Raw genomic sequence first — 15,895 nt, forward strand, 5'->3', positions numbered from 1 at the left:
AACATTTGCTTCACATTATAGTTCAAGGAGATGTAAAGCCACGTTATCTAGAAACAATTGGGATTCCTATGGCTCGTGCCAAAATATATCAAAGGAACCATATAAACATGGTACTGCTTTTGATTTCAATGTGGACATCTAGTGCCACTGGACTACTCAGCAAAATGATAGCTTTGCCATGGCAACATACCAGCTCTCTGGGTCTCATACACTAAGCCAGGACTATTTTGTTAACATTATCATATATCTCAAACCCTTAACAGAGAGCTGCTTCAACTTCAATTTAAAACCTGCTGCTGCCCCAGACTGCCTCCCGGTTTTGGCTAAGAAACTGAAAATAGAGAATGTTTACTAATGTAGTGACCAGCCCCATGTTGTGCACCCCCACACGCACACACACACACACACACACACACACACACACACACACACATGCACACACACACACACACACACACACACACACACACACACACACACACACACACACACACACACACACACACACACAAAACAAAAGCCCAGGTTAAGTTACATGCTTCCCACCCTGATCCCCTACCACCCCTCAAGCACAAAGCACACACACCCACACACAGGGGGTGTGACGTGTGTTACCTGGCTCGCATTGATACAGTCCGTGAAGGCACTCCTCCTGGAGAAGAACGTAAGGAGCTGCTGCCAGCGAGAGGAGGAGGTGGAGGGGGAGGAGGAGGCGGGAGAAGAGGTGGAGGGGGAGGAGGTGTGGGGAGGTGCGAGCTCTTCCGAGGAGATGCGCTTGGGCCCCATCTTCTGTTTGACTCCTGGACCCACCCCTTGACCCCCGGACGACCCGCCCACCCTCCCACTGCGGGGGTACAGGGTGTTGTTGCCGAAAATATAGTTCATCGTCTCTGCTGTCTGCTCTTCCCTCAGAAACACAAGATATATTTCATGTTGTAGAGCTTCTCCACTGCTTCATCTCAAATGTCTCTCCTTTATAGCTTTCTCTCTTAAGGTGTTGCTGTCAAACACACAAGTCGAGCGCTTCTGTATTTTCTGTCACTAGTTTCTGCTGCAGATAATGTGGCTATTTTTCATCTTCTCTTCTCAGTTTTCTCTTATTATTACCTCTTTTGTTTCCTTTTCTCTTCTTCAGCTCCCTCAGGAGTAAGAGAGCAGCTGGCAGATGGAGAAATGAGGAGGAGGAGGAGGAGGAGGAGGGGCTGGAGGAGGAGTTGAGGGAGGAGGTAAAAAGTACAGAGCAGGTAGACAGAGTCCTCTTAGAGTTAGAGAAAAAGTCGGTCCGTCAGGGTCTTGGTACATCCATTCGTCAGTCCATCTGCCCATCTGTCTTTGTTGTCCATCCATTTGTCCGTCATCCCGTCGTACAGCCTGGAGAAATGTCCAACATCCACATCTCTGATAGTCCAAAATCCCCTCTCTTCAACTCCTTCCTTTCCTCTCCTCTCTTCAGAGAGAGTGAGAGTGAGAGGGAGCGTGGGCCAGGCAACGACAGGATATGAGGATTGATTATTTAAAAGGGGTTCACTCTTTTTCTCTGTCTTTCTCCACCCCACCTCTTCCTCCCTCCCTCCTTCCTTCTCTCTAGTCCAAGGAGATGACCAGTCAATCTCTCCTCTGTCACTGTGCGCGCTCCCATTAAATATGGAAGGAAGTAGGGAGGGAGGGATGGGAGGCTGGATGGATGGATGAAAGGAAGGAGGTGGAAGGACGCAGGCGAGGAGGAGAGCATCTGAAGTAGGAGGATGGCTGGAAGAATCACTCTGTAACTCTTCTGTTTCTCCTCTCCTCCCTCCTACATCTGTGATGTAGCTCCAAGTCTCACTCTCTCTTCTCGTCGTCGCTCACTCATACAGTACACTATTCAGTCTCTCTTTATCTCCCTCTCTTTTCTATCTATGACCCTGATCTCCAGTCTCTATGTCTGTTGTCTCGTCGGCCTCTGTCCTAGATAGCCCTATTCTCTAGGGCTCGTCTATCGCCACTCTGCTTCGCTCTCTCTAGTCATCTCTCTTCACTCCTCTCCTCCTCCCTTCTCTCTACTCTCTCTCTCTCTCTCATTCTCCACTCTCTTACCTCTCCAACTCTACTTTAACTCCTAACTTACTCTCTATCCCTACTTCTCTTACACTCTGCTACTCACTCTTACTCTCTCTACTCCTCTCTCTCCTCTCCCTAACTCTCTAACTCTCTCTACTCTCGCAACCTCCTACTCTCTCTCTCCATCTCTCTCTCTCTCCCTCTCCTCCCTCTCTCTCTCTCCCTCCTCCCTCGCTCCTCCTCTCCTCCTCTCTCCCTTCCCTCTCTCTCTCTTCTCTCTCTCTCTCTCTCTCTCTCCCTCTCTCTCTCCTCCTCTCTCTCTCTCTCTCTCTCTCTCTCTCTTCTCTCTCTCTCTCTCTCTCTCTCCTCTCTCTCTCTCCTCTCTCTCTCTCTCTCTTCTCTACTCTCTCTCTCTCTCTCTCTCTCAGCAAATTGTCTTTTCCAGTCTTTTATTGGCGCTGCAACCTGACGCCCCCCTCTCTCTCAGACATCATTACTGGTACAAGCCACGCCCCTACATTCCAGCCAGCCAATGATATGACACAACCCCCCCCCCACACAAACACACACACACACACTCCAAATACACACACACACATAAACATGCATGCATGCTCACACAAACATTTGCAATGATGCCTGTTGCAGGTTGAGGAGGAGATGAGGTAGAAAACAGCTAAATGCCACAGAAGTAGAAATTGGATGCTTGTGGTGACTAGACAGATAACAACATAAGTGTGTTTGTGTGTGTGTAGGTGCACTCAGGTGAGTACACTTGAGAGTGTATGTGTGGAAAAGAAAGAAAGAGAGAGAAGCAAGAGTGAAATAAAAGACGGACGTTCACCGAGTTTCACCCATTACCAACAATTCACACTAAAGCACTGTACCAACAAGTATTTATGTGCGTGCGACTGCATGCATCAGTTGATAGGTTTGTTGTTTATACATGTGGTTATGCATATGTGTGTGTGTGTGCGGTAGAAAGAGCTTCTCCTGAGGCTGTTTGTGGACACTGCAGCACCCAGCGCTCCCACACACTCACTAACGCTTGCTCACACACACACACACACACACACACACACACACACACACACACACACACACACATACACACACACACATACACACACACACACACACACACACACACACACACACACACGTGCAGACATACAAGCATAGCGCATGACTCCAGAATGGAAAAACAACAGGCTGTTGCTGGGCACTGACTGACATTACAAAAAAGAAAAGACAGGGGAAAGAAGAGGAGAAAGAGACCACCGGACTAGCAAGTGTCCCTCAAGCATTAAAGGCCGAGAGGCTTTAGCATGCAGTAAATTAGCAAGCACGTCCAGGCCAAAGGCTAGCTATCTTCATCAGGCAGTTAACTCAGAGTGGCCTGAGCTGCAATTACTAGCTCACTAGCCACAAACTAAATAAAGCTATTGCCAGCAGTATCCCCTCGCATCTGAGGTGGACAGCTAGCCGACACAGCTATCTTAGCCTCCCTGAGGATTAGCTACAGGTGGAGCAGGACCCCAGTCACAACTTCTTCCTGTGTTTCCTTGGGAACTGTATCTATGGCAACAGCTTTCCGAGCCCTGAAAAGCACCTGGTACTGGCTGACTAATGTGTTGTTTGTTAAGATTTGAAATGATAGTCAGTGAGATTTCTTATGTTTCTTTTGTTTAAGGAACCTAATATGAAGAAAGCTGACTCATATGTGACAGGGAAATAGAGTGGGTGAGAGTGATTCTCAGAGAAGTGACCCCCTTATCAGGCATGAATCGCCTTCGCAAGAGGCTTCTGTGACTAACACTTAACAGTTTGAATATGAAAAAGCTACAGACCGGCTGAACTGCTACAAGAATACAAAGACTGCAGATATTAGTCCTTATTCATAAACCTGCATTCAATTCTTCCAATGGCAAGAATGAAGGAACTCCACTGGTTTCTCACTTGATTTATTACCTCAGTATTAATTTTCCTGATGAGTTTATGGTCTCAATCGCTAGATTCAAGTCTTGTCCAACATGGTGATCATTTTGTAAATAATGGTCCCACTTCGAGTAAAACAGAAAATAAAGCAGTGTATGCTTGTAAGTCAACGGTAACATTTTGGTCAGCTAAAAATGTCTTGTTCAGTGTTTGGTTGTACTTAGCCCCAGTGTCACTGCTGGTTCCAGCAACAGCCAAAATGCCAAACTTGAGGCTTTAAAAATATAGTCCCCAAACCAATGAGTGACGTCACAGTGACTATGCCCACTTCTTATACAGTCTATAAACTAACATATTAGAAGCTGAAAGGTGAAAAGTAAGCAGTTCAAAAAAGTCATCACCATTCATCCTCAGGGAGACATGAATGTCTGAACCAAATTGTATGGCAATTCATCCACTAGTTGTTGAGACATTCAACTAAAAAAAAAGAATTGTTAGATACAGTCTGGACCAAAGTGGAGGACTGACCGCTGACATGGCTCTTTCTAAAACCAACAGATATGCAGTGAGATAACTAAAGTACAGAACACAGCACTGAAGCAACCTGAGCTTCTCTCCCACGATCAGTAAGGATAGAGTAAGACATCACTCATGTTGCTCGCAGTGTAAAACGCCCAGTAAGAAACTATCACCGTAGCTAGCATAAATAACAACTGGAACCATATCATTAGCATCTGCCAGTCATTCTCTACAGCGAGCATGTGGGCAGCCACCACGACTAAAAATACAATACACTGGCATGTTAGCTGACACAGCAACAATTCAGTGACACACTGCTATATCACAACAAACCCTGTCTTCCTGTGCCTCTCTCTTTCACTTTTTCCTTCTCTCTCTCTCTCTCTCTCTCTCTCTCTCTCTCTCTCTCTCTCTCTCTCTCTCTCTCTCTCTCTCTCCTCAGTCAAATGTCAGCCAGTGAATGTCGACTGTATTAATATTTCAGGACCAATTAAATAAAAGCACACATCATGCATGTTTAATGTCCAACTGCTGAGAAAGCCAACTTTGCCCTTCCATCATCTACAGGTAGGCCATGCTGGTGATAAATAGCCTAGCATACAAATGCTGTGTTCACTTACAAATGATTTACTACTCTCACCACAGATTGACACACAACCTATTGTGGATACCAGTTCAGCAACCAATAACCCAATAACAATGCTGTTATGTATGTTTTAGCAGTAATACAGACTGGAGGCTTCATCCCTACTGCTGTTAGCAGTGTATGTAGGCTACTTGTATAAAAAGAAGTTATTAGTTCAGAAGTAGCACAATCTTAAGTATTAACATATTTGGTAAACAAGTATTTTTCGGTGGCCATGTAATTTGTACTTCTGTTGTCCTGTCACTTTGTGCTCACCTTTAACTGTAATATGGCTCTCAATAAAATCCTCATAAATATCAGCTTTTTGCTGTCAACAACCATAAAGGAACGCTGGTGCAGCCAGAAGCACTGTAATCTAGACGCTACGCAGATCTATACTGCGGTCTATTCCAGTGGTTCCTAACCATTTTGGCTCCCCCCCAGCCCTTCCATTAGATCCCTTTCAGATTCTGGTAAGGACCATTTTGAAAAGATATGTCAAGCTCCCCTGGTAAATAACGGGGATATAGAGAAATCTCAATCCCAATAGGCCAGATCAAATATTCACATCGTGTCTGAGGGTGGGCTGGGTTTTTGTCTTAGCTCTGCAGCATGATATTCTTTGAACAATATGTTTTATAATGACAACAGATCAAATTACTTTGTGTAATGTGAAAGGGGTCGTTTGTAGTGATGAACCCACAGAGAATTACCATCAAATTATGCATCTCCACGGAGCTTAATAGAACGTTTCAGCTCATTGTCTGTTTAGCAGCTACTTTACTGTTTTGGTTCACTTTCATTTATCTCATAGCATCTTTTCTGGCTGCAGCAGGCAATACACTAGCTGCTCAACACCAAACTGCAGACAGACACATGTAGCAACCAGCTGGTGAACATAATGGAGCATTCTGCAGCTAAAGAGCCAGAGGGAGATCAAAACACAGCTAAAAGGAGACTGCATACTAAACTTACATCCACCGGGTGGCCAGAAACATGACTCTAAATAAAAGCTAATGTTACTCTGCAACTACTGGCAGTTGTTGCAGGTTTTCACATCCGAAATGTATTTCAGGTTTAATGTCTGAAATGTATTTAACTCCAAAGATATGCTGCAAAAGGCAACACTAGATGCCCCGCCATCTTTGCTCTACTGTAAGGGTGATTACTGATGGAAAGTTGCATTATTTAGCTCTAAATAACTAAGCTACTCAGTTCCTCAAGGGTCAGCTCAACCTAGCTCTATGCTGTTGTCAGCAGCCCTATAGCCTGTGGTCAGTCAGTCGGCTGGTTGGTCAGTCCACAAAAATGTCCGCCATAGGAGGGTGAAATTTGCCATGGATGTCAAGTTTTTGTGAGGTAATGTGTGTGTGTGTGTGTGTGTGTGTAAATGCATGAACGCGTAGATGCATGCGTGTTGTCGCATCGCTTCTTTTATTAAACATTAAAAACTTGGGTTCAAGCCCGATCGCCCCCTTAAAGTAGACAATATAATCCTGACAGTACGTTTTTAAGAACAATCGTAATCAAGGAGAATTGTTAAAAAAGAAGCGTTTATTGTATGCACATGTACAGTATCTGGTTTAAATGTTTATTCAGCCCCGTGGCCTTCCATACTGCGGGAGTAACTATACACCTGTAAGACATTACAGTAAGTGCTGAGTTAAGGTTTACTGACTTGTAATTTCAATGACTGTATCAGCAGGAGGGGAAAGAGATTCATCGAGGAGTGGTTTGGCTGACTGACAGGTTGATTAGCATCCTGCAACAAATCTGCTCTGTGTCTGTCTGCCTGTAATTCTCTCTTCATCCCATCTCTTGCCGCTGCCTGATCCTCTCTGTCTTTCCTTCCTTCCTAATGATCTGCATTAGCTTAATGACTAAGAGCCACTAAGGTTTCTGCGTGGCCCATGTGTGTCTTACTGTTGTGTGTTATAAAAAGACAGCAAGTGACTTTTTTTTTAACTGTTTCTTCAGACTCCGCAGTAGATATAAATTCTGCCGGTGGAGTTATTTAAAGTGCAAAGTAAATTATACTGCTGCAGTGTCGGCTGCATTTCCTCCTCAGTATATACAGTTAACTGTCTAACATGGCAATACTGATTACTATAAGCCTTTCCTTTATTGAGCCTCTTTACCAGCAATATTCAATCATTCAGTCAAAATGCTTGCTTTTATTCATTAATTCCGTCCAGTCAGATCTTGATTTGTGAAGGTACCACACATGCTGGTGGTTATTCCTCTGCCTCTACTGCCTCTTGCAGTTGACAAACTGTAACTACATCTAAACTAATATAACCAGAGGAGATGGAAGAGGAAACCGTCTCAGTTCTCTTCCCTCTCTTATTTACTGTCTTTCCTATACATTTTCTTTAATGAGCATATAATTTAATAAAATTACTCAAATTGCAGGATAATTATACCATAAACAAAACGACATGTTGCAGATATACCGTGTTTCACATTTCTAACTTTATATTTTTGAGCTTCTTTTAGAGGATATTAAACTTGTCCCTTCCCTCCTGGCTACTTCCCCTGCAATCTCTTTTTATATGAGTATAAGAGTATAAGACAGGTTGTCTGTCTTATTAACCCTTTATTGATGTTAAAATGCTCCATGGAACATTTAAAAAATATTTCTGTGAGGTTATTTCAACCGATGCAACTACACTTCCCACAGATTCACACATTTTGAGATACCTACACAGCTGTCACACAAAACACAAGAAATTAATTAGCAAAGCGTAAAAAATGGACTGCATGCTCATAAAGTCTGAACGTCAGACACGAGAAACGAGCATCATCAAGCCAACATCATGTCACAAACGAACAAAGCTATGAATGCATGCGACGGGCTCAGAGGTGCGGTTACCTGGTAGTACGAGTGGCTTTGGGAATAGAGGGACGAGAAAGGCGGGGCTGGGACGTCGTTCAGCCTCTCCCCCTCTGGGTGAGGCCACGCCTTGTCATCAAAGGGAACCTCAGGTGATTCTACCTACGATGTACAGACAGAGCTCAGCATGGTGCAACACACACACACACTAATATGTAAGAAGCACTGCACAAGTGGCAGCCCTGACTGTAATACAGTTATCCTATAATATAATTATTTCTTGAGGATATCTATTTTTACAAAGCAACTGGAGTCAATGCATCAGTGTCAGACAAAACACACAGCATTCATGTCCACAGCTCTGTCTGTACAAATAACCAACGCTATATTTCGAGTCCTTCATTCAGGCTTGAGCAGGACGTCACTGGCAATCAATGACCGTTCATTTATTTAACTCAAGTATTGAGATTATAATATATTGACCAGCACTGCCTTACAAAGGCCGGCAGTGTTAACGTCAGAAACAGCCACGTCGTGAGGAGAAGGAATGGAAGTTGTAAGGCTACTTACTTTTATGCTCTTATAGGCAAAACAAAACAAAAAGTTTGGACATTTCAAAGGGCAACTGATGGAGGCAAGGCAGCTTTTAGCAGGACTAGTTTATCTGGTGTTACTTTTGTTGTTGATTTAGTTACTGCCTTTACAGTATGCATGTAGTATAACAATTGCTGAGTTGTTGGAGTATCAAAAATAGATTTTTAAATTAAATTAACCTTAACTATCCAGAGTGCAATCACTGAAACTAAAACTACATTCACAGGTTGTTTTCAAAGATTATACATTTAGGGCAGAGTAGATAAAGAAAAGGAAATAAGTATTCAGTTCACTTTTTTAAAAGGTATATATATATATATATATATACTGTATGTTACATCACAAGATGTTATATATGCAATGATTATTTGTATAATTTATTGAGAAGTAACACAAATGTGCACTTAAATTAAATTACAGAGACCAAGAAGGAGGAAGTGTGTGTGTGTGTGTGTGTGTGTGTGTGTGTGTGTGTGTGTGTGTGTGTGTGTGTGTGTGTGTGTGTGTGAATATGTGTGTGTGCGTGTGCGTGTGTGTGTGTGTGTGTGTGTGTGTGTGTGAGAGAGAAAGAGAAAGAGAAAGAGAGAGAGAGAGAGAGAGAGAGAGAGAGAGAGAGAGAGAGAGAGGAGAGAGAGAGAGAGCGATGAGAGAGAGAGAGAGACAGGGAGGGAGGGAGGGAGGGAGGGAGGGAGGGAGAAAGAGAAGGGAACATGTACATGGGGAGAACAGGGTGGCAGGTCCATCTGTCATAGAGAAGCTAGCCAGATCCAGCACCTGTGAAATTCATTCATGCACACACGCACGCACAATTTGGCAAAAAAAAGTTCTCAAAATAACCTGAATACTCAAATACACCCGGTGGCAACACACAGACACACACAGATTGTATGTAGTATGGGAATGAGGTTTAGTACAGATGCGATTCGAACAATGACTACAGCCTAAAACTCTTTAGCTGTATTTCCACACACGTGTACTGCACATTGTTGTCGTAGATCACAGATGGGAAGCTTTATTGATGGATGGATGGATAAGATAAACAAATTGTTCGATCAATCAATCGACATCACCACCCATATGGGCCTTACATGCTCCCTCAGAGATATAAAGTGACATGTGTTTGGTGTACAACCACAAGGTGGAGCTACACACCTACAGTTCCGTCACCACCGTGAGAAAATCTTCAGTTATGTCTTTTCCAGCAGACAATCGTTGAACTTGTGGAGACTAAAAGTGCAGTGCAGAGACAAACACATGACGGTATAAAATGGTTTGGAAGTGACACAGCCTAATACACACACACACACACACACACTCACACACACACACACACACACACACACACACACAACACAACTACGAGTGACCATGTAACACGTTTATTTAATAAAATAATACACTTACTGATAATCACTCGTGCCAGAATTTAGAAAGGATGATATATCAGTGGGGGATGACACAAAGAAGACATAGAAGAAATGACAGGAAAGAGACAAGATGATACAAACGAGAGGAAATAAAAGAAGCAGAGGAATCCTGGGAAACTTTTAATCGTATTTTATAATGTCTGTCAGATGTTATACAATCACTGTAAAGCCTCCTGTGGTTTTTATTAAGAGAATGACAGATAATCCAGAGGAAAACCACTGAGCTGATGGTCCTTTGATCGCCTTCTTTACTACCATATAATTCAATGTGGGAGTGAGTAATGGGATATTCCTCATTTGCATATGTCATTTTGGTGGACTATGGGCCGGCTTTTGTTAGTTCACACATATAGAAGACCGTAATTGTGATTTACCAGACACCACTAAAACCTACAATTCAAAAAACAGTAATGACAAGAAACATCAACAAAAGATAAACGCATGATGGAGCAAAATGAGGTGTGTGTCTTTCTTTGTGTGTGTGTTTGGGAATGAGTGTGCAGCGTGAAAACGAGTGTGTGCATGTGAGAGAGTGTTTGTGTGTGGTCAGAGTGATGTAAGCACTAATCTGCAGACAGATACATCCCAATCAACCAAAATAAAAAGATTACCGGTCTACGCTGTGCTATCATGAGTGTGTGTGAGAGAGATAGAGGGAGAAAAGAAAGAGACAAAGAGAGAGGGAGCCAGACAGATGGAGACGAGTGCAGTACAGAGATAGTAATGGGCCTCTTTACTAAAAAATGGAACAAGGATTCGACTGAATCCCTGCATGCATAGCTCTGCGAAAGTATTCTCCTGGTACAAAGAAAGGGCTCTATGCATGGAAGGAAATTTAGGCCAGTATCCTTGACTTCTAAGTACTTTCAAAAAAGACTATCTAAGTATGGAGCCACATTGAAACAGGTCTCTCTGCCACCTTGACCGAAAGCCAAAAGCAAAAAAAGTAGAAGCAGATGGTGTTAGATTTGATATTAGACCAAACTCTATATAAGTTACGACACAATCATATTAGACATGAAGCATATCACTGCTGTTGGCGAAAAATCTTTTATCTCTAACATGTCATCTTTGCAGGGACTATGACAAACAGGCTTAATTTAAGATTGGCTGCATTATAATTTAGCAATTTAGCCAGTGCTGATCAAAAGAGGTATAAAAAGCCTAAGGTTTGTAGAGAAGAGTCATTTTAGAGTCAATTTAAAGAGGTTTGTGATCAAATTGTAAACAAAAGAACCAAAAAAAATCTAAATACAGGATTTGCAACCATCTCATAGAAATTATGATCATATACGACTAATTTGCATAGCATATGTATTTTGAAAGAAATGCAATGCTGCCGAGATTACATTTTTTATCAACATGATAAAATAATGTTGTTAATTGTTAATAAATGTTTCGGAAAAATATTCATACTGTAAATCAGTATCATCAGTAAAATTACAAAATCATTTCCATTCTTGCAATAAAATACCTGTTCAAAGCAAATAAAGCATCACTTTTAGTGTAGAAGCACTTCATTAAGTTTAGGGAAAGATTGTGGTCTTGGTTGAATATAGTCAGTCAACAGTGACATGACTCACCAGAAATTAAGTTTTAAATTTCTAACCAAAACCACAATATTTCCCTTAACCAAAGTGCTTTTGTTGCGTGGGATGTGAACCCTCTGGTGTCAAAGTCTTGCGCTTTGTACGTTCCCATCAAACACAACAGGCAGCGACTACATATCCCTCAAAACATAACTGGCAAAACACGTTTGTAGTATATTAACAGGGTTGGGATTGGAACATACTCTAACTCCCAAATTGATTTACAGCAGGGGTGGGGAACCTTTTTCCTATCAAGGGCCGTACTAACAGTCAGTTTTTGTTTTTTTTCGAGTTGATTTTTTTGCGTGTTTTTATGAATTACCTCGAGGGCCGGATCAAATGGTCTCGCGGGCCGTGTACGGCCCGGAGGCCCGAGGTTCCCCACCCCTGATTTACAGAGACACTACACAACAAACCAAGAACAAGTTGTTGTATTCTTCTGGTACAGTTAAAGTGTTGTTTACGACATTAATATGTTGTAAACATGGCAGGATAACTGAGCTGTCGTTTCAATTATGACCAATTGATGCTGTACCTCAATTATTTATGAATATGGGCCAACCTCAAAATATATGAGCTCAAAAATAATCTATTTGGCCTTTGAGTCAAAACATAAAAATAACCAAAAGGTTTCAGAAAAAAAGCAGTAATATACATACAGCATGTGTCAAAATACAGCAAGTTATATTTGACGTATTGTTTGACAGACAGACTTATTCTCTTGGCCCAACATGATGTGAGTATTAGTTACCTGAGCAGGCGTGACGTGTGTGTGAGTGACGTATCCGTGAACGTGTTGAATCTGAGACAGCTGCCGCTCCGCCACCTGAACCAGCTCCGCGCCCCGCAGGTCACCTTGGCGACCCATAGATCCGTCCCTACCCAGTGATCGCTCCCTTTCTCTTTCCATGGTGATGGCGCCCCCTCCTTCTCTCCTCCAGGTCCCCTCTTCCCTCCAGGTACCCCCTTCCCTCCCCTCTCTCCCCTCTCTCCCCTCTCTCCCCTCCCTCCCCTCCCTCCCCATGGTCCCCCCGTCCCTCCCCATGGTCCCTCCGTCCAGCTCCAGGGTCCCTCCGTCCCTCCCCAGGGTCCCTCCGTCCCTCCCCAGGGTGCCTCCGTCCCTCCCCAGGGTCCCTCCATCCCTCCCCAGGGTCCCTCCATCCCTCCCCAGGGTCCCTCCATCCCTCCCCAGGGTCCCTCCGTCCCTCAGCTCTCTGGCTAATCCCATTTGGTGCTGAAGGCAGGGGTGGTGGTGGAGTTTTGGGGCACCTGGTGACGCCCCTTCTTCTTCTTGATACCGATACTTCTATAGTGAGAAAAGAGAAGGAGAAAACACCAGACAGTAAAGGAGAGGAAGGAGGACAATGAGAGAGTGACAGAGGAAATGTCAAAGAGAAAGAGGACGGAGATGGTTGGGAAGACGAGGTGGAGGAAAGAAGTAGGAGAAAAAAAAGACAGAAGAAGAGGGCGTGTTAGTTGAGAAGCAGAAACTATTTAGTCAGGCTGGAAAAGAAGAAAGTATTAGTCCAAAATTGAAACCAGCATAAACGAGCATAGCAGAGTGTGTATGTCCATGTATGTGTGTGTGTGTAATCAAATATTGTTATAGTACAGTGTTTGCGTGGGGCAGTCAAGGTGTACACCCAGCATGGTATTAATTGTTTCCTGGACAGACACTCCGCACACACGCACCGCACACACACACACACACACACACACACACACACACACACGCACACACACACACACACACATACACGATTTGAAACGTGTGTTTTTAGGCAAAATGAGAAGCAAAACTGAATGAGGACAGTGAGCGGGAGGCAAGCCTGCCTCAGGGAATTACTGTTTCTTTTTCTCCTCATCTCTCTATACCTTCATCGTGCCTTCCACATCTCTGACTTGCACTACAGTAGGTCTCACTGTTTCCTCTCCCTCGCCTCATTCCTCATTCACACGCACTCTCCCTCGCTTCTCTTCATCTTTTTAAAAATAATATTTGATGTTTCTCTTTCTGCTTTACTGGACAGAGTAAAGTGAAAAGTCAGTGAAGCTGAAGGGGGAGGGACGAAGGGTCCTAAGCTACTTTCGAATCTTTGACATTGTGGTTACATGGTGTGCAACTTCACTCACAACTCACTCCTTCAAGGAAGCACACTGATGAGGTGAATCCAGGTTAAATAATGTATCCCTCATTTGTCCATTTAAATGTAAATGAAACAGAAGACAAGATCCTGATAACGAGAAGCAGATGAGTTCCAGGAGGGTTTTTAAAGCTTCGAGACAAATGGGATGTTGATTTTCTGATCATGTCAACACGAAGATCCCAGTGTAATTTCAGCTAAGACACAAAACAAACCATCTAAGTAGAATCCAGTTACTCATTTCAGCTAATGGACTCACAGCCGGACTTTAACCCAAGGATAAAGGGACAATTAACTTTGAATGCAAGTAAGAGTGTGCACTGCGTTAAAAGCCCATTTAAAGGATTTGCAGAATTCGCATGGTAAGACTATTTGGCTGCTAACTGCATGTCAGCCGCCTTGTGCCACAGCTGAACACTTGGAGAGATACACCAGTTCACAGGCTATTTACATCACGCCTGAAGAGGTCGAAGCAAGAGCTGTAGAAATTGTGAGTAACATGTCACATCAAAAAGGAAATGGCACACTAAATATACCCGGAAAAAAATCGTTATATATTTTTTGTATAATAAAGCTATTACATTGGTCTATTTCTGGATTTCTATGAGGTTCCGTTTAGATATTCTTGAGTACGTGTTTGAGCCACACATATTCATTTTATAATAATAATAATAATAAGTTAGCCTGGTATATTATACAGTAATATGTTGGTGTTTAATGTAATCTTTATGATGCAGCCCCTGTGATGTAATCATTTCTTGTTGATTTAGTATTTTTAAATGTTCTGTCCCGTACCGATCAGAGGAACAAAGTAGATAAATTACAGATGTACATGACTGGTAGGGAAGAGGCAGAAGAGATTACTTATTACAGCTCGACACAACTCACAAATGTACAGCTTAATATAAGGAAATGTGTCGTTACACACATTAATACAGGGTGGTGGGATTTACAGGCTGTCGTAGCGGGTCATGTCAGAAATGCAGCGTATCTGAGCTGGAGTACGGGTTAGGCTAAGGTTTGTTATAGAGACAGCTGAGAAGCTAACACCACGATGACACAAATACAGCCTGTAGCCTCAGTGAAGAGATAGATCCAGTCAGTCCCATTAATATGACATTTGACCTTTTGACCTTTCTATCTCTTTAGGTAGCTGACTTCCCTTTGTACCTGTGTTAATCAAAACCCTGTTTTTACTGTAGGGGCAAGGTTAACAAGTTAGGGTAAAGAGGTTGGGTTAGGGTTAGGGGTTCAGATAAGGGTTTGACATTTGGGATGTAGCGGTAATGGTTAAGGTTAGTGCAAGCTTCCAGCGGATGAATGAACTACAAAAACAAGAACAAATGTGCCTGTGAGATTTATCATAGAGTTACCCGTGTCTCTAAATCAGTAACTACACAGCCCACAGTCCTAATTAAACTTCTTTCCCAAGAGACAAATTAAGACGTTTCGTTCTCAGGCCCAGACTGCTGAAAAAACACTGTTGTTGGTATTTCTACTGTCATGAGTTGTTTAGTAACAAACCCGAAGAATTCTTGACTCTAAAGACTAAAGACAACAGTTGATTAAAGCTGTGTGATCAATCCAAGATGTTTCCAAACTCTTGCTTTAAAATCCACTTATAGACCTAAAGACCAATTAAACATGAAAGCCCTGTCGCTACGTTTGACTCCACACTGCAGCTGCCTGTCATCTTGGTCCGCAACAAGATGCAGAATCTATTCTGGAAATGGTATTGTGGGGCCGGGCAGCTGCTTTGCACAGGAGAGTATGTCTGTGCAGAACAGTATCAGCTAATTCTTACAAATCCAAGTAGACGTGGCTGTGTGTGCTCTCCCCCCGCCTCCCCTGCTGCATACGTTAACCTCATTTAAACCGGGATTGGGAGTAAACGCTGCTCTGACAAAATGGACTGATCTGAACCCCTCTCATGACCTTCAGCGCATTGCATTTCCTCTCCGCCTATCGGTCTGATCTTTTTATTCACTGTCGACTCGCCAATTAGTCAGAAATGCCACAAAAATAATCTTGGAAGCAAGTGGCGGTTGAACGGCCGGGCACTAAGACCCTGCAGAGACCCTGGCTCACACTGTTGTCACAACACCGCTGCTACTGCCCTCTACACTTACATGCAAACACACACACTCACATGCACACACGTAGTCAGCCATAATCCTATATTTGGC

General features: G+C 43.1%; 1 protein-coding gene across 3 annotated transcripts in view; it reads right to left on the minus strand.

Annotated features, from left to right (window-relative positions):
- LOC115006765 (discs large homolog 1-like protein) overlaps positions 1 to 15,895 on the minus strand; it is a 105,265-nt gene that overhangs the window by 66,392 nt on the left and 22,978 nt on the right. The window contains exon 1 of one of the 3 annotated variants that reach the window (XM_029429236.1): positions 616 to 813. The exons of the other annotated variants lie outside the window; for them this stretch is intronic. Within the exon in view, the coding sequence (XP_029285096.1) occupies positions 616 to 786 (171 nt within the window). The 5' untranslated portion in view covers positions 787 to 813. Of the gene's footprint in view, positions 1 to 615; positions 814 to 15,895 lie in introns of those variants that run through there. 3 annotated transcript variants of the gene reach the window in all.

The sequence above is a fragment of the Cottoperca gobio genome, chromosome 4 (assembly GCF_900634415.1).
Source record: "Cottoperca gobio chromosome 4, fCotGob3.1, whole genome shotgun sequence".
Classification (NCBI taxonomy): domain Eukaryota; kingdom Metazoa; phylum Chordata; class Actinopteri; order Perciformes; family Bovichtidae; genus Cottoperca; species Cottoperca gobio.